A 24,457-nucleotide genomic window follows, 5' to 3' on the forward strand; every position below is an offset into this window, starting at 1 on the left:
GCCCTCTTGCCTTCTAACATTTCTCCTCCTCCCCCTCTCGCTCTCTCTCGCTCTCTCTCTCTCCCTTCTCCTCGCACCCCTCCTACCGTTTGGACTGCAGCAGTTTCTCCTCTGCCTCCTGTCTTTCTCTCAGCAGCATCTGCAGGTGAAGGATCTCCCTCTGGTAAGACACTGTCCTCCCCTCCACCGCCTCCTCCAACGCTGCCAGTCTGGTTGACGCCTGGCTCCGGTACACCTGCACATACACATTAGCAGCACACAGACACGGAGGAATGAAATGTGGAGTGTTGCTATGAGAGGGGTGGATTTACATGAAGGACAGCGCAGCAGAGACAAGTGGAGTGGAGGAGGGGGAGTCTCACACACTGGGACAAGGTGAGAAACAACAACAACAGCACACAAACACGCACACACACAGATTAGTAGATTTTGTGGAAAGGATGGTGTGAATCCCTCTGTACTTCTACTGGATGTGGTGTTTATTTGTCTGGTGGGCGTGTACTTGTCTTCGTGTCTGTGTATGTCTGTGTCCAGGAAATAGCAGTTTGTTATAAAGTTATACTTCAGCCATTGTGTCTACAGATGAGCAGCTGTTAGGCTGCTGACAGTTCATAACAACTGCTCGTAGTGCAGCACACACACTCCTACAAGTGGAAACAGGTGAGGGGTTTTTTTCTACTGTGCACTGCTTTACCTCTGATAAAGTAATAGTGCCAAAAAGACACCTATAAGAAATGACTATAAGAAAAACTGTGTGGCAGAGAAAAATACAGATGCACAAAAAGACACAATGACAGTAGCTATAACACATGCTGCTGTTCTGGGCACTGCAGTCAGAGACAACTCAGAACTGAGGAAAACAAGGTCTGAGTAAGGACAGACAGTGTGTGTGTGGGGGTAGTAGCCATCTCTCAGCCTGTGTATTTGTGTGTGTGTGCATGGGGAAAATTACAATGTCTGCTTGGGAAAGAGTAAAACAAACATGCTTCTTTTACTCTTTTACTTTACATATTAATTGCTTACTAAATAACTGGCTTGCCTGAATTTGATTATAAGACATTCTTCACAGAGGCAGTTAAGCAAACTGCTTAATGTTTGAATACTGGTGTTGAATTTGATGCTCATTTTTCTATCCACAAGGCTATGTCTCTAATCTTTACACGATTTCCTTTCAAATCTAGCAATTACGATACCCGATTAGAAGACTGTTGGGTTACAATTATCCAAACATGAGGCATTCACCCAAATCATGTTTTGACCCAAACTTCTGGTTATTGTAGACTGAGGCAGAAGTGAAAATACCTACAAACTCCTTCAAATAACGCCTCTCTTCAAATGTTTTCAGAGAAGCAACACCAGATGTTAAATGCTTTTTCCTTAGGCTCGCAATCATAATCAGTGAGAAAGCAGAATTTGTGTGTAATAAGTAGTCCTCACATGAAAAAAATAGGTTTAGGATGAAAGCAAAGTGCAAAGTAGCTTTTCTCACCTTAATAACTGTGGTCTTGTCACAGCAAAAGTATGAATGAACCACCTGTTAAATAAGTGTTGGAATTCCATGGACAGCTTTGCTGTAATGCAATAATTTTATATGCATGTGGCACACAGTTTTGTCATTTCCAAGAAATTTAAAATAAGAAACTATTTTTTGCTCCAGCTAAAAAATGTCCTGACAGATAAATAGGTGAAGCAATGTGATTCTTTTTTATTAAATGTGACTAATAATCCCTCTATTTATTTTAACCCATAATGAGTTCATACTACATTATGACCAGAGCTTAAATCTGTGACAAAACAAACAAGAAATTAAAATAAAATTAACAGAAAGCAACAGCTTGTTGTGACATGATTATTGGCCGTGTTAATTATGTACCTGTAACACATATGTGAACTAGTACTATACCTTATCATACTGCCTGTGATAATACCAATATCGATTTTTATATGGCATGCAGCGTCATATCACAACATCAGTGATAAAGTGATGCTATGCATTTACATTTGCTAGCATACACAACAACGATTCAAGCCCAGACATGTCTGAGAACGAGGGCAGCGTCAGCCGCCAGTTACCACCAACAAAGCACAGTACTTTGCAAAATATGCAAGAAAACTATTTTCTCTAAAAGTGGAAATAAAAACTATGTTTCACTGATCCTTGATGTGGTTAAATGGTGTGAAAGGAGGGCTTTAAGCAGCTGGTTAAATGCTTGAACCAACAACATACAGCATTTCATTTTTTTTAATATGACACAATGGTGCAGGCTCTGGAAGAGCTACAAGGTTAAGTGTTAACTTTATGTTCAAATTTAAAAGCAAATCACTACTTAGGCTACCTTGTGCTTACATTTGACTTGCGCTCTGTTAATGTCAAATGTGTAATACTATGCCGCCATTATTTCACTATAATTCTGGGTGGAAACAAATTCAGACTTTGAATTAAGTAGTCTGTCATTAGTGACAGCAGTTCACTGGAAAACAAAGCCCTTTGTTTCGTTTGCACTAAGAAACGCTGCTGCCCGCAAGCTGCACACATCGATGTAACCTTGTTTAGTATTTATTTTTTCATTTATTTATGATATTATCACAAGTTTCCTCGATATATTGGGACATAATTTCAAGGCTACATTGTCTACTCCTAAAGTGCCCATTATAGCAGTTGCATTGGTCGAGTTGCATGCCAACAGTAACGTCGCCATAGCTCTGTACCATTTATACCAGCACCGTATGTGCAAATACTCGCTATGGTAGTCTCTTGAACAACAGGTGTCGCCACGGAGACAAAACCCCCATATCAGTGCTTTTACAGGAGGACAAGAAGCTAAAATCGAAACAAATAATTTTTTCCAGTAAGTCAAATTTTTTCAAACTGGCCTCTGTATAATCTATGAATCTCTGAGGTTCTGCACTGATATATCAACTGTCAGTAAAAACTGACGGAATCATACGCCTATAAAAACCCAGCAGTACCTGCCATGGCACCCACACAAGGTTACAAAAGTCAGGAGGTGCATGCCATGTTGAAGCAACACCAAAGCTCGGCTTGCACCGGTCGATGTACTGTCACTTTAGGCATGCAGCAACAGTCATGAGGATGAGAACAATGCAAGGATAGCACATGTCATTTCAACTTTCTGAAAGCTTGGAAAATGTACGCGTGGCACTACTATATTACCTTCTTCAAGATGTACAATATAGGTGTAAGTGTAGCTGCTGAAAGGTCTGGTTCCACGCACTAATGCTCTGGATAGTACGTCTTTTACGATCAATTCATTTTTTATCATTTTTTTTCAACATACCAAAAATTGTTAAGGGAAAATCAAGTCAACATACAAGAAAATGAAAACCATCAATAGCATATTATATGTATAGAAAAAATGCATACATATATAACATTATCTTGAACATGAACTGAAATAATTCCCTGCATCAGAGTTAACATGAAACATATATTTTTCATGTTTAGAAAAAAGATTAATTATCCAGAATTCTACACTGAAATGGACACATATATTAATTTAATTTTATGGATGTACACTGGCAACATTAAACCCAATATAAGCTTTTATATTTTCTCTGATCATACAGTTGACAGAATTCTCATCAGAAGTCTGTCATACTATACTGCAAGTAGAACCAAAATATATAACTTTACAGGCAACTGATTTAAAACTTGAATCTTAGGACAAATCGTGTCTTATTTAATTGAAGACACTTTTGCCTTACCAAGATAAACATGTTATAATCCATCCATCCAGGCAGGCGTCTGCTTCAGTGATTCCAATTCAGGGTTGTTATAAAACCAAATCTAAATCATTTTGGTTTTCTTATTAAGATTGGTTCACTATGATAAGCCAGCCATAATTACACTGTGACAACAATAATTGTTTATTGTGGGATACCAGCCTTGGTGTTTCAATGCAAAACAGTTATGTTCAGATGACAGCAACTCTTGCACATTAAACATTTGCACGTTTTGGTTCATTTTTCTCTTTGGCATGCACACAATGGTAGTTTTAAGGAATCCATATATTTAGTGCATTACCCGTTGAGCAACTCTAAAGTTTCACAGGTGTTTTTCACTCAAACAGCTTCACTGTATCTGTTAGACTTGTTATCTGCAGGATGCACTGAAAAGGCTGCTCTGATCCTATAAAGGTGTGTATACAAGAGGCCACAGATTGCAAATAGTGTTTTATTTACTAACACCTTATAAGCAAAGAGAGTGAGTTTTAAGTGCAGTCTATGTATGTGGCTGTGATTGTGTTTTTTGTAATAGCAAGAGAAAGAAAAAGAACAATGTAAGAATGACTAACAGTGCTTTGGAATATACAACCACAGAGATGAAGCATAATTAATAATAACAATCTAAATGTAGCTAAAACAAAATAAATGAAGATTATTACGTATGTGTAGCCTGTCTGTTCAATTTTACACAGGCTTCACCTGTAATATAACCATAGGCCACATCTCCCACTTAATCCAACAAAGGTGACTGCTCTCTGCAGGAGAACATCTATGTGGTTATTAAGGGGTAGCATATGTCATCATCCACCACCCTGTAGTTGTGTGATGTATTTAATGCTCTGACAAAGGGACAGCCTATTTTGCTTTACTTCTCATGGACCAGGAATGACAAATTCTAAAAACAAACAAAAAAAAAAACAACAGGTTCCTCTTTACAAACACACTCATAAAAAATAAATCTTCTCTTAATGTCTTGAAAACCACAAAGAGCCTAATTAAACCCCAATGAAAAATGACCAATAAACGAGCTGACTTAAGATGCATTGACTAAAACTGTCATTATGTCCTAAGACAACCAAAATAAATAACATAACACATTTTTTATGCATTCTTGTATTGGTCTTAGTTTATAAAAGAAAATAGAAAAACAAAGGCGTGGAGTCCACGGGGTGTAATAGTGCACACTCAGAGAGAAGTCAAACACATGCAAACATGTTTGATAAAAAGCAGAACATGCCAGAAATATTCAAGATGTATTCACCAAATGTTGAGAGCACAAAAGCAGCAGGGCACCGACCTTCACTCAGCAGGGTGGCTCCAAAGCCCCACATGACAAGCAGAAGCTAAATATTAATCTGAAACTTATCTGACTCTTGTCTTGCCTCCTCACATGCTGGCCGCTTAACCATTTAGGAGTCTCAGCCTTGAATATGGCCTCGGTCTCTGCCCAGCTGGCATGCTAATTCCCAGCTGAGCTCAGTGATGAATGGAATCGGTATTATATGTTGTCAAATCAAAATGTCTCCAACTCTCCGGGGAGTCAGCCATCAGCCCAGCTGAACTGGTGACATTTAGCCCTCACAACAAGCTGAGCTGAGCAACACAAAGCCAATATAGCCCCCATTCTAGCTGTATCCCAGGGGCTGCTGACCTTCTCCACACAGTAACAACAAAAATACAAAAAAAAAATCCAGTATATTTTCTTCACATAGGTTTCTCTAAGTATAATTTATTAAGACAGATTAGAGTTGGGGTGAGGGCGGTTTGGGCTAGCAAATGATTTATTTTATTACCATTCCGACATTGAGAAAGAAATGGATTAACTCCTGAAAATCTCAAAAGAATGGATTAATTGAAAGAATGGCATAAAGAGCTCTACTCTGTAGAAGGACTTTTGCATAACAATACCTTAACCCCACATTAAATTACAACAAACAGCCCCAACATAAATATGAATTACATTAACTGTTATTGTAACCTGGTGTGTAAGATCAGATCGCTGACTGTCCACTTTAATCAGTCTAATAACATGTTGTCGGATCAATGTGGCCAGGTGTTCTTCCATTTTGAAATAACCTATTTTGCTGGCCAGTCAGGAGCGCATCCCATATAGCTGGATACTGCTGATCAGCATGACCGATGGACAGTCAGACATTTCCCGCGGGAGATGGTCACAGAGGGGTTGAAGGAATAGCACAATGATCATGGAGCACATTGTGCAGAATGCAGAGAACGAGATTCGATTTGCTATCACTCTGAGCCTTGTTTGCAAGCTAGCATTGGACTATTTTGTTTCTCTAAGATGAGAACAGAAGCTGCTGTTAAATGGTGTGCTTAGCGATCATGCTTGAAATCACTAAATATACATTTCAGCTCAGGTTAAACAACTTTTCATGTGAGTTTGAAAACAATAACTTCCAGCTTGAGCAGCCAAGGCCATGTACTGATTCTCTAGAATGCCCATCACTAGTTGTTTTGTTTGTACCCATTAAAAACTAGCTAAAGTTCATCCTTTTAGTCTTACCACCTGGTCAAAGCCAACCATGTATCTGCGCTGCCATACGTTCTCCCTTGTGCTGAAATACAATCTGTGCTGCAGCAAGCAACACTGTTAAAGGCTTCTGAGTACACCCTCCTTTCTTTTCATGTGCCAACTCAATGTTATTTTCATTAACACCTTAAAATTTCAATAACAACATCTTGCCCTTTAATTAAATCCATTAAATCACAAAATCAAATGCTACTTAAATTCAATTCAGCAATAATTCCACCCAACCAGTTACAAAGCATCACTGCTTAAGTAAACAAATTGACCTTTTCAGCTCAAATTGGTTGTCTTCTGTCATTAGCAAAGAAAACACCAGCAGATGTAATGAAGATCCATACAGAGCATTCTGCGTGATCAGATGACCAAACTCCTCATCCATCTCAGTGCATCTTGATGGGAAATACTGAAATAAATGTAATATACTATACAAAGTGAATGGTTAGTACTCCTTTAAATGGTAAAGACATGCAGTGAAGCAAAATTCTGTGAGCTATAAGTGCACTCCTAAGCAATATCACTTGAAAGTCAGATGGTTCAAAATATATTACTATACATTTTAATTGCATTTTAATCCGTTTTTTTGACCAGTGTTATTATGTTAAATGAATCAATCATAAAAATAAAAGTATTGAGTATTTAAAGTATCAAAGTATTAAACTGTGCAAACCCATCCTTGCTGATCTCAGTTGATGACTCAACTAATATCCTCCTAGGCTATTTGGTAAATCTTCTATTAGGGTGCATTATTCAATTCAATTTTATTTATATAGCGCCAAATCACAACAAAGGTCGCCTCAAGGCGCTTCGTAGGTACAGAGAAAAACCCAACAATCATATGACCCCCTATGAGCAAGCGCTTTGGTGACAGTGGGAAGGAAAAACTCCCTTTTAACAGGAAGAAACCTCCGGCAGAACCAGGCTCAGGGAGGGGCGGGGCCATCTGCTGCGACCGGTTGGGGTGAGAGAAGGAAAACAGGATGAAAGACATGCTGTGGAAGAGAGACAGAGATTAATAACAGATATGATTCGATGCAGAGAGGTCTATTAATACATAGTGAGTGATAAAGGTGACTGGAAAGGAAAAACTCAATGCATCATGGGAATCCCCCGGCAGCCTACGTCTATTGCAGCATAACTAAGGGAGGATTCAGGGTCACCTGGTCCAGCCCTAACTATATGCTTTAGCAAAAAGGAAAGTTTTAAGCCTAATCTTGAAAGTAGAGATAGTGTCTGTCTCCCGAATCCAAACTGGAAGCTGGTTCCACAGAAGAGGGGCCTGAAAACTGAAGGCTCTCCCTCCCATTCTACTTTTAAATACTTTAGGAACAACAAGTAGGCCTGCAGTGCGAGAGCGAAGTGCTCTAATAGGGTGATATGGTACTACAAGGTCATTAAGATAAGATGGGGCCTGATTATTTAAGACCTTGTATGTGAGGAGCAGGATTTTGAATTCAGTTCTGGATTTAACAGGAAGCCAATGAAGTTCTTATTAAGTTCACATAGCTGCTGCAGATCTGTAAAACTTTGCAGCACAGCAGCTTTATTTCATGCTGCTTCTAACTTAATCAATAGTTAGATTTGTTGTCACTGATGCCTGTGGTGTTCTGAATTTCCATGTGTGCACAAGGAAAGGTGGGAAGGTCTCAGAAAAGAACCATACTGCCATATATATATCAATATACATAAACGTTGATGGAATTAGTTTTCCTTTGACTATAGTGGTCTTGACTGAACTATATTGACAGTACAGGCCTCAATGTATGAACTTTTTTCAGTTGCTCTTTGCTGGAGGGATGGTGCTGCTCTATGCAATGCAAGAAAACCTTCACTTTAAAATACCCCAAAGGATTTTTGCAGTGGATTAGTAAGGAAACATCTAGACTATATTTGTCTTTAGAAATTCTTGTGCAATTATGGTGGAATGCCTTGGATTGTTATCCCTCTTCAGTCAGATTTCTGTAGACTGGTAGCATTTAATTATATTTACAGGCCTCTGTGGTGTGAAAAGCCCCAGCACCTTTGGTATTGCAGCTCTAAATCATCACACTATGCTGCCTTGGTACACAACATTCACCATCACAGCAAACATGCTGGACCCCATCTGAGCCAAGCAAATTTATGTGGGTCTCATCTGACCATAGAATCATTTTGCAATGTTCATCAGATTCAGAGCAAGATTTATTCCTGGGATGGCAGCCATAGAGGTTGACCTTACACAATGTCCTTGCACTGCTTTAACCTCCACAGAAACTCAGATTACCATTGATAACCACTTTGCCAAGTGTGAAGTAGTTCCAGTGAACCATAGAGCACTGATAAATAACTATATAAACATAAATATATAAAAATATAAATATACAAACATATAGTTGTTAGCGGCTTTATAGTTTTTAAAAGTTTCTTTAAAACTACACTGATTTGTTTCATTTGTGGATTTAAAATTCTGAAGTTAAATGCCAATTGCCACATAAAACCTACATGAAAACAGGATGAATACACAAACACCACATGTAAACGTAAACTTGCCCAGGTAAAACCTAGGCCATCACCTTAGAATGAATATTATTGAATAGTTTCTACTTGCTGGCAATTATGGCTGACTCGGAAACTGGACTACAGGACAGAATGACAAACCCTAGGAGTCAAAATGTTGTCGAGTGCAGCAGATTACAACCCAAATACAAGGCATACCGAGACAAAAAACAAAAACAGAGTGAGCAGTTTATTTGGTTTACTGTTAAATGCAAAAAAACGAGAGAGAAAAAAAAGGAAATCTAAAAAAATTCAAGAAGCCCAGGAAGAACACACAACAACACTGACTACAGACGTGAAACATGAAGTGACTGACTACACACAGACATAAGACCCTAACACCCTTAACCCTTGTATGGTGTTCGTATTTTTGTTACTCAGCCAGTGTTCATGGGTCTGGTGGCCCCGCTAGAGTTTTGGCTTTCCAATTAACACTATCAAACAATTTTATGTTAAATTACTCAACAGATGTTTACTTTATCCCAATTACGAGCCATGTGAACAGCAAACATGGTTAATTTTTTCCTTTTACCTTTGTTCGATCACATTTATGAATTAATGTGCTTCTCGTTTTTTGTCAATAAAATGTTATAAAAAAAATAAAATCAGTTCTAATCAAGTGTACATATCCTTATACCATATTTTGCAGGTTTTGATGGTATATACTGCCTAAAGGGGCAACGGCCTCTAAATGGCATGGGTCTCACAGACCCGAACACCATACAAGGGTTAAACTCTATGAAGAAAGACAGGCGGAAAGCCTAATAAAAGGAACACATTGAGTTATACTAAATAAACTCTAACCAGGATACTAAAGCAAAAGAAAAAAAATTACAACAAAAAACAGGAACTGAACTAAAGAACTAAAGGCTAAAGATATAAAGGAAGATGAAACTCAAATATGAACAATAAACAAACTAAGAACCAAATGGAACATTAAACAATAAACAGGAATTCAAAGTAGGTCAAGGACCCAGGACCATGACACTGTGCTGACTTCTTCCAGTAAAATGGATTTGTTGTCACAAAGGTTATGTCCAAATGCTGTGCTATGATAAAATGCTATTGGGGCTAAACCTCCCTGGACGGCTAGATTATTTTTACTTTCCCTTTTAAAAATCGTATAACAGCATGAACCAGAGGCCAGAAGTCTGTTAATATTATCTAGTAAAGTCAATCACAGTGACAGTTCTGTTATCAGGAATAAAACTGTTCAAACCTAAATGCTAATGGTAATGCTCGTACAATAATCCACAGGTTACTTTCAGAGCTGTTCTACAAATCAGTTGCTTGACTTCATTCTGAAGCATAAATCCCTTTTTTCTTTCTTCAGTAACTGTAAGAGATGCCACATGTGTTACATGTTTAAATGTGCCACCATGCAGTTTCCTGTAGTTTCATATGTACAGCATACAACTTGTTTGGTAACTTCAGTTTTTTGAAAACTTTGTAACCAGCTTCCTTGTGTTTTGTTAAATCCCTGTTTACTTATTTTGTTAGTACTATCTTAGGTACAGATTATAGCATAAGTGGGTTATACTCTATGTTCTTCTCTACAGTTACATTCTCCTGTGTAACTGCACAAGATGGCAGTGAGCTTGGAGACCTGAGCCACATTCCCATCCATACATAATTACTGCTTGTGATGAAATACACTTTGACAACTGTTCCTAACAGAATACTATTTGTGCCAGATGTCTTATTTTAGAGACACAATTTTGTCATTGCCTCAGCTGCATATAAAAGAAAATGCCTGAATGCCAGTTTAAATAACTTAAAAGACAATTTGCAGACTTTGGAGGCTACAACTGGTAATATAGCAGGTTAAAATGGTTTGTAGTAGTGTTACTATGTTCTAAGTCTTGTTTCTGTATTCATTAGACTCAATCAGATATTTATATGGTGGCTGCTGATTTGACACCAACCACACAAGGAGTAATGATAATTTATCAGTATTTAAGAACTCCCAAGAAGAGAAAATCTTCAAAAGTACCTTGTTAGAATTGACTAGAATCACTAGAATATATTGTACGTATAAAGCTGTGGTACAATTTATTACCACAGGCAAAAGAACACATAGAACTGTTAATGCTTTCAATGTTTTAAAAAAATCAAAGAAAGTTTGCCTTTTTTTTGATTTTCCCACCTAATTGTTATAAACAAGCATGAAAGCTCTGGCAGCAGCATGGCCATAATCCTTTGGATCAATGGCATAATTCAGACAAGCATCACCAAGCGGATATTCTGACAATAAAGGTCAAAGCTATCATCAACAATCCACAGTGAAATGAAGAAGGTGGGGGACAGGAGAATAATGACACAGGAAGGTGAGGGCAAATGGTCCACTTGCTGTAAACTAAGGGAGTATCAGAAGCCACTGGACAACATTTCTGTGTCTAGCAGCAGACTTTAGGAAAGCAACATACATTAAGGTCTTTTTTGCAGGATATCTTGCACATCCTGCAAGTCTGTCTATGAAAATCTTGCTACGTATTTTACAGAATGTTTTGAATATGGCAAGAAACCTAAGGTAAAATCTGATGTCTTCAATGAAATTGGACAAAGTCAGACTGTACATAATTAAAACCCTAACTGGTAACCAAGAAGTACCTGTCAGTGAAAAACAAATGCAAATGGTATTCTTAGTACAGTTACATTTTTAATAGGGTTGTCAAGATTTAATATGCTTTTTATGTTCTATTTTAAATATAACACGTCTTTTCAAGATTTACAAAATAAATGCAGTATGTTTAATATACAATTACAACTTTTTTTTGAATACTAGTGCTATAAATGCAGGTAAACTGCGTTTGATCTGGTTTTGTCAGGATCCATGTAAAGTATTGACCTGCATAACTCTGGGTGTGAAGGCGCAGGTCAAAGCGTCTAGAGCTCAGTGTTTCAAAGACGTCTGTACTGTAGCTGTGATAACACAGCTTAGACTTTGCTTTTATCTTGCTGAAGTCTTTTCCATTATGTGATGAAACGTGTTCCTCAAAGCATTTTTTGCTATTAAAAAGATGGACTTGTTACTGGCTTGTGTGAAATCTCAGGATGAGCCACTAAACACCATGAATGCAGGATCCAAAGCCAGGCGTGTTTATCAAGGTTATAAGAACACTTTGTTAAGGAAATGGGAGACAGAAAGTGGTCCAGTGTTTTAAAACCCAGTGTAATACTGAAAAAAAGCATATCTTCTCTGCACAAACAAAAAGACAAAAGAGGCCATAGTGTGCATGTTGTTATGGGTCTCATGCTGAAATGACTGATTCTAGCATTTTTCTTGGTAAACCAAAATGGCTGTAATTTCATGTGTGAAATTACCTTCTGACTCAATAAGGGCCTAATTATTCAGTAAAAATGCGCCAGAACGGTAGACTGGCTCACACACAGTAACTGGCTCACGCACAGTCCAACAGATGCTTAAATGTGAAGTCGACTTCAATGTTAAGAAACCCAGTGCCTGCTGATGTACATGTGAAGGCTAAAGAATATTTGCTGGCAGCATAAAAGTCTGTCATTTTCATTTCTACTATTAGCTAATATTGCCCTTAACTTGAATCATGCTTTTGTTGCTCATTCACTAGCCTTTTGTTTCTATTATCAATTGCATCTTTTAACCAGTGTGTATTAAAGGCTTTCTCTTTAGTTAAATGAATTCTAAGGGTTGTAGGGCAGGTATACCCATTCAACAGTCTACAACAGTAAAAGGAACCCCATCAATGCTTGACACCTGTATGAGTACATTTGTTTACTTTGGGCAACATATAAGGTCCTCAATGACAGTGCCAAGAATTCAAGACAGGTTACTTTCTCTCACATGTTACGCTTCCTCTTGAACTACACATTGAATAACATATGTCTATGAAGTGGTTAGTAATCTGGCCTACAATACCTTACTCAGGGACATATCAAAGCATGTTTCTGGGTAAACAGCAGCCTCCCTAATTAATATAAGACTATTTACACTATCTCAAAATTCTGATATAAAAAGAGTGACTCTCCACAGTAAAGTGCAATTAGATCCCAGTGAATGAACTACTCAGTCACAATGACTAAGGTGTGATTTTTCTATATTTAGTCATGAAATTTAACTACTACAGTAGGCAAGAGTGGTTGATTTATTTTAGACTGACACTATGGCTAAAAAGAAGAAGAAGAAACTCTTTATTTTTTGAATCTCTTCAATATGAGCACTAATTTGCCCTGCTATCTAACCTCAAGTAACTAAACTTATCCAAAGGGTACCTTTTATTATTTTTTTTTACCATCACTCTGTTCACAGTGACTATTAACAACAACGTCACCTGCTTGATCATTTTGCAACAGCATCCACATTATGAAGCAGTTTCTCATTAGGAGAGAGATCACAGTAGCATTTTCACCACGTGAACAACGCTAGCTGACTTTAGCCGGCAGTGTTTCTGTATTTGCAGCATGTATCAGAAGACATGCTTTCTGCATAGACTACAACAAAATCTATGTCCTGTTTCTGTAAAAACTGAGACAAGTCTAATATCACCAACTAAGCTCATAATTTAGCTTTAATTGAATGCAATAACACATGCATACCCTGTCTTCTATTAGTTGAAAACAATACACTTGAAATGAAGAGAATCTGACAGCACATACAGAAAGAAAAACCTGGCAGGTCTTGGACCAGAATAGATCAATGCAAATGTGTGTTGCTCCAGATGACAGCACCGCTGGATGGCTCTGGACAATTCATCTGGTTGGACTGCAAAGTGATGAGATACGCAATATTGCAGAGTGCAAGATGGTGATGAAGGCTGTGGTGATTAATAGCTTAGCACATAAAGTAGGGATATTCTCCTTACAGACCAGGAACCTGACAACAACACACTCAGCGAATTATTTCAATTAAACCACAGCTCGACCAACAAAAGCAATTTTTTTTTCCAGAAATGTTTAACATACATATTATGGTGGCTGTAAGTTCATATAGTGGATTTGAAAGTGTGACATAAAATATATCTCCAAAATGGATACAAATTTCTGGCAGTAAACAGCCATAATGACAGGGAGTAGTGGTAATTTGCCATTAAAAGTACTAAGGTAGTACAATGATTGCAAAAGAAGAAAACACTGATGTGAATAATGTCGTTAATGTTTCAAGCATTGAAAACGGTTAATGACTGTTAATGGTTTGTTAGGTCTTAGTAATACATGCTTTCTGGGGAAAACAGTTGAAAGTTTGTTTACAATGTAAGCTCTCTAGGATGCTTAAAAAAATTATAATCCTAACATTCAAATTCTTTTTGCAAACATAACTGGGCTCTTTCATGAGTTATGAGCATCGATCCCCCTCTTTACAACCTTTTTTTGGGGGGGACTTTTGGGAAAAATCAGGCAGTTTCTGCTTACATGATTGATCTAGCAAGAGCGTCTCCGTCTTTCTGACATGTTTCAGAAGGCTTTTTAACTCAACAGACAGGCTTAAATATTTAACAGTCAGTAAGTCACAGAGAGTACTATTGGGCAATTGCCAGTGCAAAATCCACCTATTCAATCTATATTTCATGGTCATGAATGAGTGAAAGACTGGCCTTTCTTTATATAACATTTTCATGATGGGAGGGGGACTTGTTAATGTCCACATACAGAAGTAAAGTAAGCAGTATCAAGAGGAATGAACTGTGCTATGGCTCTCAAAAGCAATTTCTGAGGTTTTACTAAACCTTTCGTAACCTTTCTAAACCTCACTGATTTAATTTGAATTGAACTAAATAAACTTAGAGCTGAACAAAGACTGGACTATCATTTCCAGACACTGCTGTTTCCTATGCTAACTGCCACATTTAGAGAAAGTTACACATCTTTCATTCTGAAAGACGGTGAAACAGTACTGATTAAACTGATTATATCCCATTGATTAGTTGGTACCTAATCAATTTTCACATACGCACTTTTGCAGAATATTGAGGTTAGAGTATTTTCCACAGTTATTCTTACAGTACATGCAAGAGGCAGCATGTTAAGTAACCAGCTTTACCTTGTCTTTCAGTTTATACATGTCACTCACCATAGCTCATAGGCTAAGAAGAAAAAGTGTATTAAAATTCATCATATGAACCAACGGTCTTTAGGGAAATGTAGCCATGATGTAGGCTCCAAGAAGATGCTGTGCAAAAAACACAGCATGGAGGAAGCACAGCGTGATCTGTGGTATTTTCAGGTGAGGGCACTACCTGTAATGAAGTGCCCCTCAAGGACAAATACCTATCAGAAGTGATGTCCCAGAGGACAATCTCAAGCACTTTTCTAAAAAGGATGAAAAATGTCAGTGTGTTACTACACCTTATACAGCAACTGTGTCTGGCCTCAACGTGGCATTTAAGTTGTGTGGCCGTGGCACAAATCCTAGTACCAAGAATTCAAGACTTTAAAAAAAGGTTGATTTTGTAAGAGAATGGATGTGTAGCCTCATCGAAACCACTTTACTTTTGTATGCTAGAGGCAAGAGAAATATTCCCAAAACCTTAAATCTACTAGCTGAGCACTATGTGTCATAGCCTATAGCTAACTAAGAACAACATCTTTACATATTATTTGACATAACATCATGGGTGCATGAGTTTATGCACAGTATTAAGTATTAGTATTAGGTCTGTTGATTTGGCTGCAGACACAGTATCTGCTCATTAGCCCCTTTGCTGTCAGTTGCTCTTGGCACAACTGACAGTGAAACCAACCTAAACTGTGGACTTCTGTGCACACACGCACACACACACAAGCAGTGTCATGCAGGCATATCCAGATATGAAAGGAAAATTGAAAAAATGGAAAATTAGACAGTTAAAAGAGCTACTGATTATTTCTTTACCTGAAGAAAACTGAGTTTCATATTTCATCTTCTTCTCGAGGCTAAATTTCAAGAGAACAGAGCATAAAAAAATAATGCTGTTCTAAATCTGCAGAAGCAAGGGAAACCTATAAAAAAATCCTATGTCTGATATTGAGAATTTCTTACCTTATCCAGTTTTAATATACAGAACATATACAGAGTATGGATAAAATGATTTTGATATTTATGTGCTTCAGAAACGACAGACCTCCTGCTAAGTATTTAGTCTCTTTTGTATGATCACACATATTTCTCAACCCTCAGGGACATTCAAAGAAATCCACAGAGTGGTAGTTTCACTTTGCTAAAAATAAGAAGTGTTTCAGGCCGAGTCTCTGTAGATGAGTTACCAGAAACCTCATCACGACTCGAATGTTTTTTGTAATATGCAAAAACAAATGTGACAGTAACAACTGGAAGTGATGTTCAGTAGTTTTTGTATCACAGCTCAATGTCTGTGGAATTAGATTACAACAGTCCTTCGGTATCATTTCCAGTTGCATCAGTATATGCTGAATTAACAATCAGAGCAATGGTCAGTAAGTTCCTTATCATGCCATGTTTGCATTGTTTTCAGGGCTTACAACCTATTACCAAAAAAGGTTTGCATGGTGTGTATAATGTAAACAAGAGCAAAAGTCTCTGTTATGGAAATCATTAAAAGCTCTCTAAATTATGAGTATATATATATATATTTTTTTAAATCTAAGCTTCAGTATTGGTCATCTTAATATTATAAAGAATTAAATACATGGTCTGGTTGATTTGCAAATCAGGGCATTATTTTTTTACCTACATTTTATACAATGTTACAACCCTTTTTTCTTCGGAAAGGAGGGCCGTATGGATTGATGGATGGTTAAAAATGAGTTATCAATTTTGTTGGACACGCACAGATTTCAATTTAAAATTAAAATTGTTTACAAATATTCTGAACCATGAATCAGGAATATCTTGTAACATGATCAGGAACAGCAACAGTGGAGTATGCAGCTACAAAGAGGGGTCCTCCTAAATAAAGGTCTGGAGCAAAGTCCATGGAGTGTGGGGTCTCAAGCCTTCCTCATATGTCTTCAGAGGGAATTTTTGTAGGTACATGACAATTATGACTTATATAGCTAGGTGCTGCTGGTAAATCTTTGTGGGGATGGAAATTGTAAGACTGTAAAACTTCTGTCTAGTATGACAGTAATGAAGCACCTTTGGGTAAATGCAAACATCCTGACATATAGTTAGACTGGTTAAAAATTACAGTTTATCATAGCCAATAATGGCCATCATGTTCAGTAAAAGAATAAATTCAAGTCATGATTAACTTGCTGGTTTTTGAATGTTCATGGTTGGCTGGGCCTTTCTGCCTGTTTTCCATGTGCCTGTGTGGGTTTCCTCTGCGTGATCTAGTTTTCTCCCACAGTCTAAAGACACGTATGTTAGGTAACATACGTGTCTTTGGTGATTCTAAACTGGCTGGATGTGAGGGTGAATGTGTGATTGTCTGTCTCTCTCTGGAAGCACTGTGATGAACTGGTGACCTGGGTGTACCCTATACCCCTCCCTATGACAGCTGTGATAGGCATTATCCCCACCATGACCCTGCACTCAATAAACGGTTACGAAAACGAATGCCCTGATGACTAACTCAGCAAACACATTTAATGCCCAATAAAAGAAATCAGTTTGTTCAGGGAGCACAATGAGAGTCTTTCAATGAATGACAATGCTCTACTATCCCATGCCCTAACTGACTAAATTAAATGCAAAGAAGGACTTTATATAATCCAATGGATAATGAATAAATAGATAAAAAATAATAATTTAAGTAACAATCAAACCTTTGGTTCACGGGCTGGTCATTTATTTTAAGAACTGCATCAACATTACATAAAGATAATGAATCAATGAAAAATGTTCAGGGAGCAGCTCCCTGTACCATCTCTCCCTGATTATCAATAGCACTACTGGCTCTTACTTTGCCACAAAAGGGCACTAGTATAATACCCTGATTCAACTCCCATTTCATAAATCTTTCATCACCAGAAGGTACACAGAGTCAAAGCAGTCAGAGAGGAGTTTTGACCTTTTCCTGCTGGGCAGAGAGATGCAAGACACTGTAATGACAAACATGCTCTGGTTTTTTGTCCCTTCTAAATCCAAATTACTTCCTTTGCATACTAGTTAAAGTCACATGTGATGTTCTGTTTTTGTTTCACCCTGTCTCTATATGTTTCCCTAGAACATGACTTGAAGATGAGCTGTCCTCAGACTGAGTTTGAGGAGAAGGAAAGTCCTCCTCCGGAGGAGTTAGAGTGTAAAATCTGTTATCAGCGTTACAATGTCCACCACCGGAAGCCTAAAATCCTGGACTGCCTTCACCGGGTCTGCGGCCGTTGTCTCATTAAAATCCTGGATATTGCTGACAGTGCAGGCTGCATCTCCTGCCCCTTTTGCCGACACCAAACTGAGATCACTGAGCAGGAGATTTCAGCCCTGCCTGATGATGTTAACATCATGTCCCACTTGGTGATGCGGGACAAATCCTGGAACTCCGACCAAAACAGGGAGGTGGTCTTGACTCCAAAGAGTTTCTCCTCCTCCAGCCCATCTCGTGACTCATCCAACTGCCTGGTAATCACTATAATGGAGGTGCAGAGGGACTCACAACACTCTCCAAGCCAAAATGGCAGCTCAGATGTTTATGCTGAGCAAAGCCTGGACTCAGTATCTATAGGCTCTAATGGGCCAGCAGATCAGGATGCCTTGTCCAAGTTCTGTAATCATGTCCCACGCATCCTGGTCTGGCTTCTGGGTTTCTTATACTTTGGCTCACTTCCTCTTGGAATCTACTTGCTGGTGATTCAGAGAGTGACTCTGGGCATTGTATGTGTTAGCTTAGTGCCATCAAGCCTGACAGTTTGCCTGGTCTATGGATTCTGCCAGTGCCTTTGTCAAGGCATGTGTGACTGCTCTTCCAGAGGATGATGGGATCCTGAAAACCGGTTGTCCTAGGATAGGAAAGAGTCAGCCTGTGGGAGTAGAGGCCTCCAGGTAAAGATGATATCCTCTCCTGCACAGGCATAACAAGCTGAGCAGTCAGTTACCTTCATGCAAATAAAAGGCCAGTGAGACAAAATAAGTCAGTTTTCAGTGATGTGCTGTGCTTTTGTTAGACGTACTGCTTCAACGGAGACACCAGCTTGGTCAAGAGAAACAGAGCCACTGGCATGGTCTGTCAGCAGCCTATACCGACTTTTCTGTGATGTATTTTTGTGACCTTTATTTGTTATGTGTTGTGTGTTGACCTAGTCTAACATAGCATTTGACAACAAACCTTTAACCCTCGACTTGCATAATAACAACACTGACAGGAGTCCTGTGCCCTCAATTATCAACATTGTTTATGTACAGAAATCCGGGATGCAAACCTTTTTAAATTAAATTTGGGATTATGTGAACTGATATGAAATGTGAATACAGTTTTCAAAGCATTATAATGGCTTACAAGAAAGGTCTGTTTATTTACTCGTTTTTCAAACTCGTTTTAATTACTGCAATTGACAGCTGCCAACAACAAAAAGAAAATAAATTGGGTGTGATTTAGGTCTGTGGTTATCTATGGTTTATTATGAACTAGTCTGCTGATGAGCCTGCTGATCGTGCATTTTTGTTACAACAGTTTAATATCCTACTTGAAACACTGTTCCTCAAAGTGAGTGTGAAGGACAGGTCATAATGTGAGAACTGCAAACACAGTGACTTGACATTTTCTGTATGTTATCCATCTGGCTCGATTTCTCAGCTTTCCTCACTTTTGAAAAAAACTATCTGCATGCAAAGCATGTTTTTTGCCATGACAAAATACAAAACACTAATGAAAACCTGTGACTTGGCCATAATTTATCTGTTACACAAGTAGCACACAGGCAGAGGTGTGACGAGGTTCTTGCTGTTAGTGAATATGCATTTCTGCACCTCTAGCTTTCACTCCATTCGGGCTACTGTGACAGTGCATGTGAGGCATAAACTAGGCTCATACCTCAGGTTTTTTGATACTTACTGTCAAACAACACATCTTCCACTCAGTTTGTCCTTTGGCTTTAGCAACTCTGCTATTCTTGATTTTTTGGTACAGGTAACGAGCTTGTTTTGCTCAAAGATACTATTTATGGTAAGATGAGTGTCGTGGTAGAAGCCAAATTTGCACGTTTTGCAACAGCTGTCTTAATTGTCTGCTGCATGTTTAAAAAAAAGGCTCTTCCTACATGTGTCACCTGGAAATACTGACTCAACAAATTGTGTTTTAATTCAGTTTTATAAAAAAGAAAGTAAGAAAGAAAGAAAGAAGAAAAGTCCAGAATTTTAAATGCTATTTTTGATCAAGTCTTTTCCTTTGTGTTGCAGAAAGAAATTTCCCTTAAAGCTTTGTTTTGTTGTAGCAGAAATTTCTCTTAATTTTATCCAGCAGTGCCTGACATTTCCAGAACCAGTTAAAATAGTTTTACCATTTAATTGCTTTAATGGGGCATTTCATTCTGTAAATCAAACAAAATCAAACAAAGTTCATGAGCAGGAGAGTATAGTACGACCTTTGTTGAATTCAAAAGTAGGCTTTATTTTACTCTTCGGAGAACATTTAGAGTTTTTTCTGTTAAAATGTTGATAACTGAGGGGCCTAGAACTATTATTTTTCATATATCCAATGACTGAAGTCGGGTAATGGTACATTTCATCAAAACGCAGATGTAGCATTTACAATTCATTTGAGTGATAAACTTTTTCTCTATTCTGTATGTCCTGATGATTTTCTGTCATTTGGGCTCTATATTTTTATTTCTTGGATTTCCTTTGTCAGCTGCTCTATCTGTTGCTGTACATTTTATCTTTTATGATTTCCTGTATTTCTGCTTATGATACAGTGACAGCAGCTTAGCTCTATGCTACCGAGTACAGACGCTACTAGGCAATGAAATAAATGGAACTATTTTCTTCTACAGGTTTCTCGTGTGCATACTTTCCCTCCTGCTACCTCCTGTCTGATTTTTGTGAGATTTTTGCATAGTCAGTCTTTTTAAGCTTAGAGATACAAGATGCCGTCAAACCAATAAAATCATAAAGGCAAGAGCTTATATGTGATTTCACAAAACACAGCTGTGTTCGTAGAAGTGGGATTTTTAATCTTTAGATGATTTCTACAGACTCTAAACTCAGTTTTTGACATGATTATCTCCAAACCTTCCAAAGCTTGATGAGACTCAACATTACTGCCAGGTGTGAGGATAAGAAAAAAGGATAACAATTTCATTCTTTTTTGAATAATGGCAACTGAGAAATATAGATTTCTACTTTGACAAAGATCTTTCATTTTTAGTGGCATACTATTGTGCAATATTATTTTCACCAAAGATACACAGTAAATACGCCACAATGAGCTTAGACTTGATGAGGAAAAATGATCTGAACAGACATAAGAAGAAGAAACAATTCTTAGAAGAGATATTAGTTATGACAGATATCAGCAGCAGGTCAGAAAAGAAGAACAGAGTTATTATTTTTGCTCTATTTAGTAAGATCTGTTACAAAGACCTCGTGTCAGTCAAGTGTTTGTCCTGCTTGTTGTACAATACAACATCTAAAGGACCCTGCCTTTCATCTTCCTGAGTTGAGTGACAGCTTCCATTAAAAAAAAAAAACCCAGTCTCCTTCCTTACATCTGAAAAGACAAATATGAAATTGGTCCAAATATAGGACAGCCTTGAGTATGACAAAACTCTGTGTGGGTAATTCAATGAGCTCACTGTCATTATTTTCCTTAGCAACCGTTTCTCTTGCTTTGAAAATGGTACTAATTAGCATAGTCGGTGGTTTCTGGTTTTCAGCTGTCAAACACAATTAGCCAAATTGATTCACTCAGGCCATTCTTGAACAGTAAGCACAAAGAAGGAGAAGGGTCAAAGGTCAACACACCAGGAGGGTAGAACAAATAAATATCCTATGTGATCCTATTATTTAGAGCAATCACTTCTGTAAATGTTCACATAAATGCGATGATGGGGGAAAAAGTGGAGGAGAATATTAAACAGTGGAGGAGAATATTAAAGCGGAAAAAAGTCGTCCCACACTGACGTCAAGCAGCAGAATGGGTCAAACCTGTGACCTGGCTATATTTATACATGCACTCACTAAAATATTTAACATTTTCAGGTGTATCCAGGAGATGGAGGAGCATGAATTTTAATTACATATGAATAATGTAGTCACAATCTGTTTCTCTTTATAGCACACACTTAATGCACAATCCTGATTTTTTCAACTCATTAGGTGGCAACACATATTACAATCACCGCAGGCTGACAGTAATCACCAAGAGCAAGAGCTGGGCATTAAAAAGAAAGCAACTGTTAGTATCTGCTAGTATTTCACGTTTGTATTAAAACTGAACCTGTGATAGAAAACCTCTGATCTCAATCAGTTATCATCTATTTAAGTAACTGAGCTTTTAGAGCAAGTCCACATAAGCTGCAATGAGAGAAAGAACAAAAAGGACTTTAGCAGGTGTAAAGATAAGGGGGCAAGAATAACCTTCACAATTCCTTTTTGATGCCTTTCATTTAAAAAAGCCTTTTGTAGACTCTTCATACCTTCTGAAGAGTGAATTACATTAAGTCATGTTTAGGTTTTATGTGACAACATAATGCAGAGTTGCCTGGGTTGAGGTCAGGTACTAAAGGTTCGATACTGCCTGGTAATTCAACACTCAGATCTAATCTTTCCTTAGGATAAACTTCATTCATTCATTCTCACAAAGAGTGAAAAAGCTTACTTCCCTATTGCTGTTTTTGTATACTTTTCTGCTGTTACAAATGTTTGCCTAGATTTGCCCTCAATGTTTTCCAATCCCAAAAACTTCTGACTTGTTTATGTGCACCAAATCCTGTTATCATGTGGCCTAGACAACTTCAAAGGTTTGATTTATCAGGTCATTTTAACATTAGTGGGTTTTTACCCCTTTGATGGCTTTGAAATTTCTATCTATCTAACGATCAGGAATTTATCAGACTATCATTTACTATTCCATTTACTCATTTTTGTTTTTTAATTAACAAAAATAAAAACTTTTTGCTATTTAAATTGAATTTGAAGCCAAAATATGAGTGGGGTATAAACTAGCATTTAAGTCTTTTTTCATGCTTTTCATATGCAGATGCTTTTTTCTAATTTTATCTCATTTCAGAAATAACAGTCATAAATCTTCATAGCTCTTTGAAGAATACGAAGTCTGCAGACCACTGACATGACAAAAGCTTTATTATCATCTTGGGGCTTCAAATTAGCAGGTTTCAGCTGATCTTTGTTACTGGGGATTTCTTCCTTCAATCTTCTTTTCAGCGAGAAAAAAAAAGACTCAACAGGCTTTAAATCTGGTGACTGGCTCGGCTGTTACTGATAAAGCTTTGGCTGCACAGGCAATGTGCTTAGGGTCACTGTATTTTTTGAAAGGCCTGTTAAATGAGACAGGGGAATTGCTTCATGCATAGCCAAAGTAAATGTTTGTGTATACTTCTGAAATGATTCTATTATAGCAGGGATGGACAATTAATTTTCCCAAGGGTCCACAGGAGAAACTGGGACTGTCGTGGAGGACTTCACCAACAAGCTTATAAAGAGATCAAATTAATACTAAGCAGAACTGAGTTCAGCTTGTTAAAAATGAATTGCCCATCCCTGTTTTACTGCCACACAGAACATGCCCATAACATTTTATTAGTTCCTTCATATTTAATGAGGTTTGAATCACATATATTCTTCAGTCTATCTTTCACCTTCACTTTGAAAAATTTTGGTTTCATTAGTTTATTGAACATTTGATCCAAACATGCATAATTCCAGTCTTGCCTTGGTATATAAGAGGTATGAATCTCTGTAATTCCACTACAGTAAGTCTTCTTTGAGCTGCAGATTGTGATGTTATCCACCCTCAAACTGGTGGTGATATCAGTGATGGTTAAGGGTTGGGTTTTTTTTTTTACAGCTCTCAGGATTTTTCTGTTATCAGCTGCAGTTTTTCTCTGTAGAAGGACCTGCCCTGTTGGTTTTTTTCTATAAAATTTTCCACAATGCTGTGCTAAATAGATCAATTTCATCTGCTATCATTCCCAGTGACTGTTATTCCTCCTTATCAAACAGGTGTCTTTTTTTGTCCTCGTCAGGTTTCCAGGTCTTTATGTGTAAGCCCTATAGAGCCACTGAATGCATTTTCAACTGAAGAAAAGCCTGAGAAAAACAGACTGGATAGCCACTACACTTCTGTGTGCTACAAACAAACAAAAAAATGCAAAACAGGAAACATCTGACAGTCATTACTGGCATAACTTAAATAACTTAACTAACTAATAACTAACTGCTGTACACCTGAAAGTGGAGCAATGAGTGCACTTTTTTTCTGTGAAACAGTAAAGTACACAAACAGCAATTATCATAATTGCTGTTTTTATTCAAATATTTCAGTTAAAATATAACAGAAGCATAATATTTTTCTTAACATACTTTTAGATTATGTATTTCCCTACCTCCCTCCTTTCATGGTATTTTATATTGTGAAACTGAGTAACTGGCTATTTGTGATGATGCATTATTTACTGTAACAGGCTAAGCTCACACTAATTATTTCCATTATTTAATTTCTCCACAATTGAGGCTTTTGAAAAATAAAAGAATGATGTAAGTAGTGCAGTACCAACAAGAACAATAACATGTATGCAGTCGTGTTA

The 24,457-nt window shown here is 37.6% G+C and overlaps 2 protein-coding genes across 8 annotated transcripts in view; one reads left to right on the plus strand and one right to left on the minus strand.

Annotated features, from left to right (window-relative positions):
• Positions 1-24,457, minus strand: part of cep89 (centrosomal protein 89) — a 55,481-nt gene that overhangs the window by 10,962 nt on the left and 20,062 nt on the right. For 6 of the 7 annotated variants that reach the window (XM_005447720.4, XM_005447724.4, XM_025907987.1 and 3 more), the window contains exon 17: positions 87-235. In XM_005447720.4, the coding sequence (XP_005447777.1) occupies positions 87-235 (149 nt within the window). Of the gene's footprint in view, positions 1-86; positions 236-13,150; positions 13,566-24,457 lie in introns of those variants that run through there. The other variant, XM_025907989.1, reaches the window with a different exon arrangement.
• Positions 231-20,680, plus strand: zgc:165481 (E3 ubiquitin-protein ligase RNF182). The gene is made up of 2 exons (XM_019360937.2): positions 231-375; positions 17,926-20,680. The coding sequence occupies exons 1-2, from the start codon at positions 312-314 to the stop codon at positions 18,669-18,671; spliced, it is 810 nt and encodes a 269-aa protein (XP_019216482.1). The 5' UTR covers positions 231-311; the 3' UTR covers positions 18,672-20,680.

This window comes from Oreochromis niloticus, linkage group LG1 (assembly GCF_001858045.2).
Source record: "Oreochromis niloticus isolate F11D_XX linkage group LG1, O_niloticus_UMD_NMBU, whole genome shotgun sequence".
In the NCBI taxonomy this organism is placed as follows: domain Eukaryota; kingdom Metazoa; phylum Chordata; class Actinopteri; order Cichliformes; family Cichlidae; genus Oreochromis; species Oreochromis niloticus.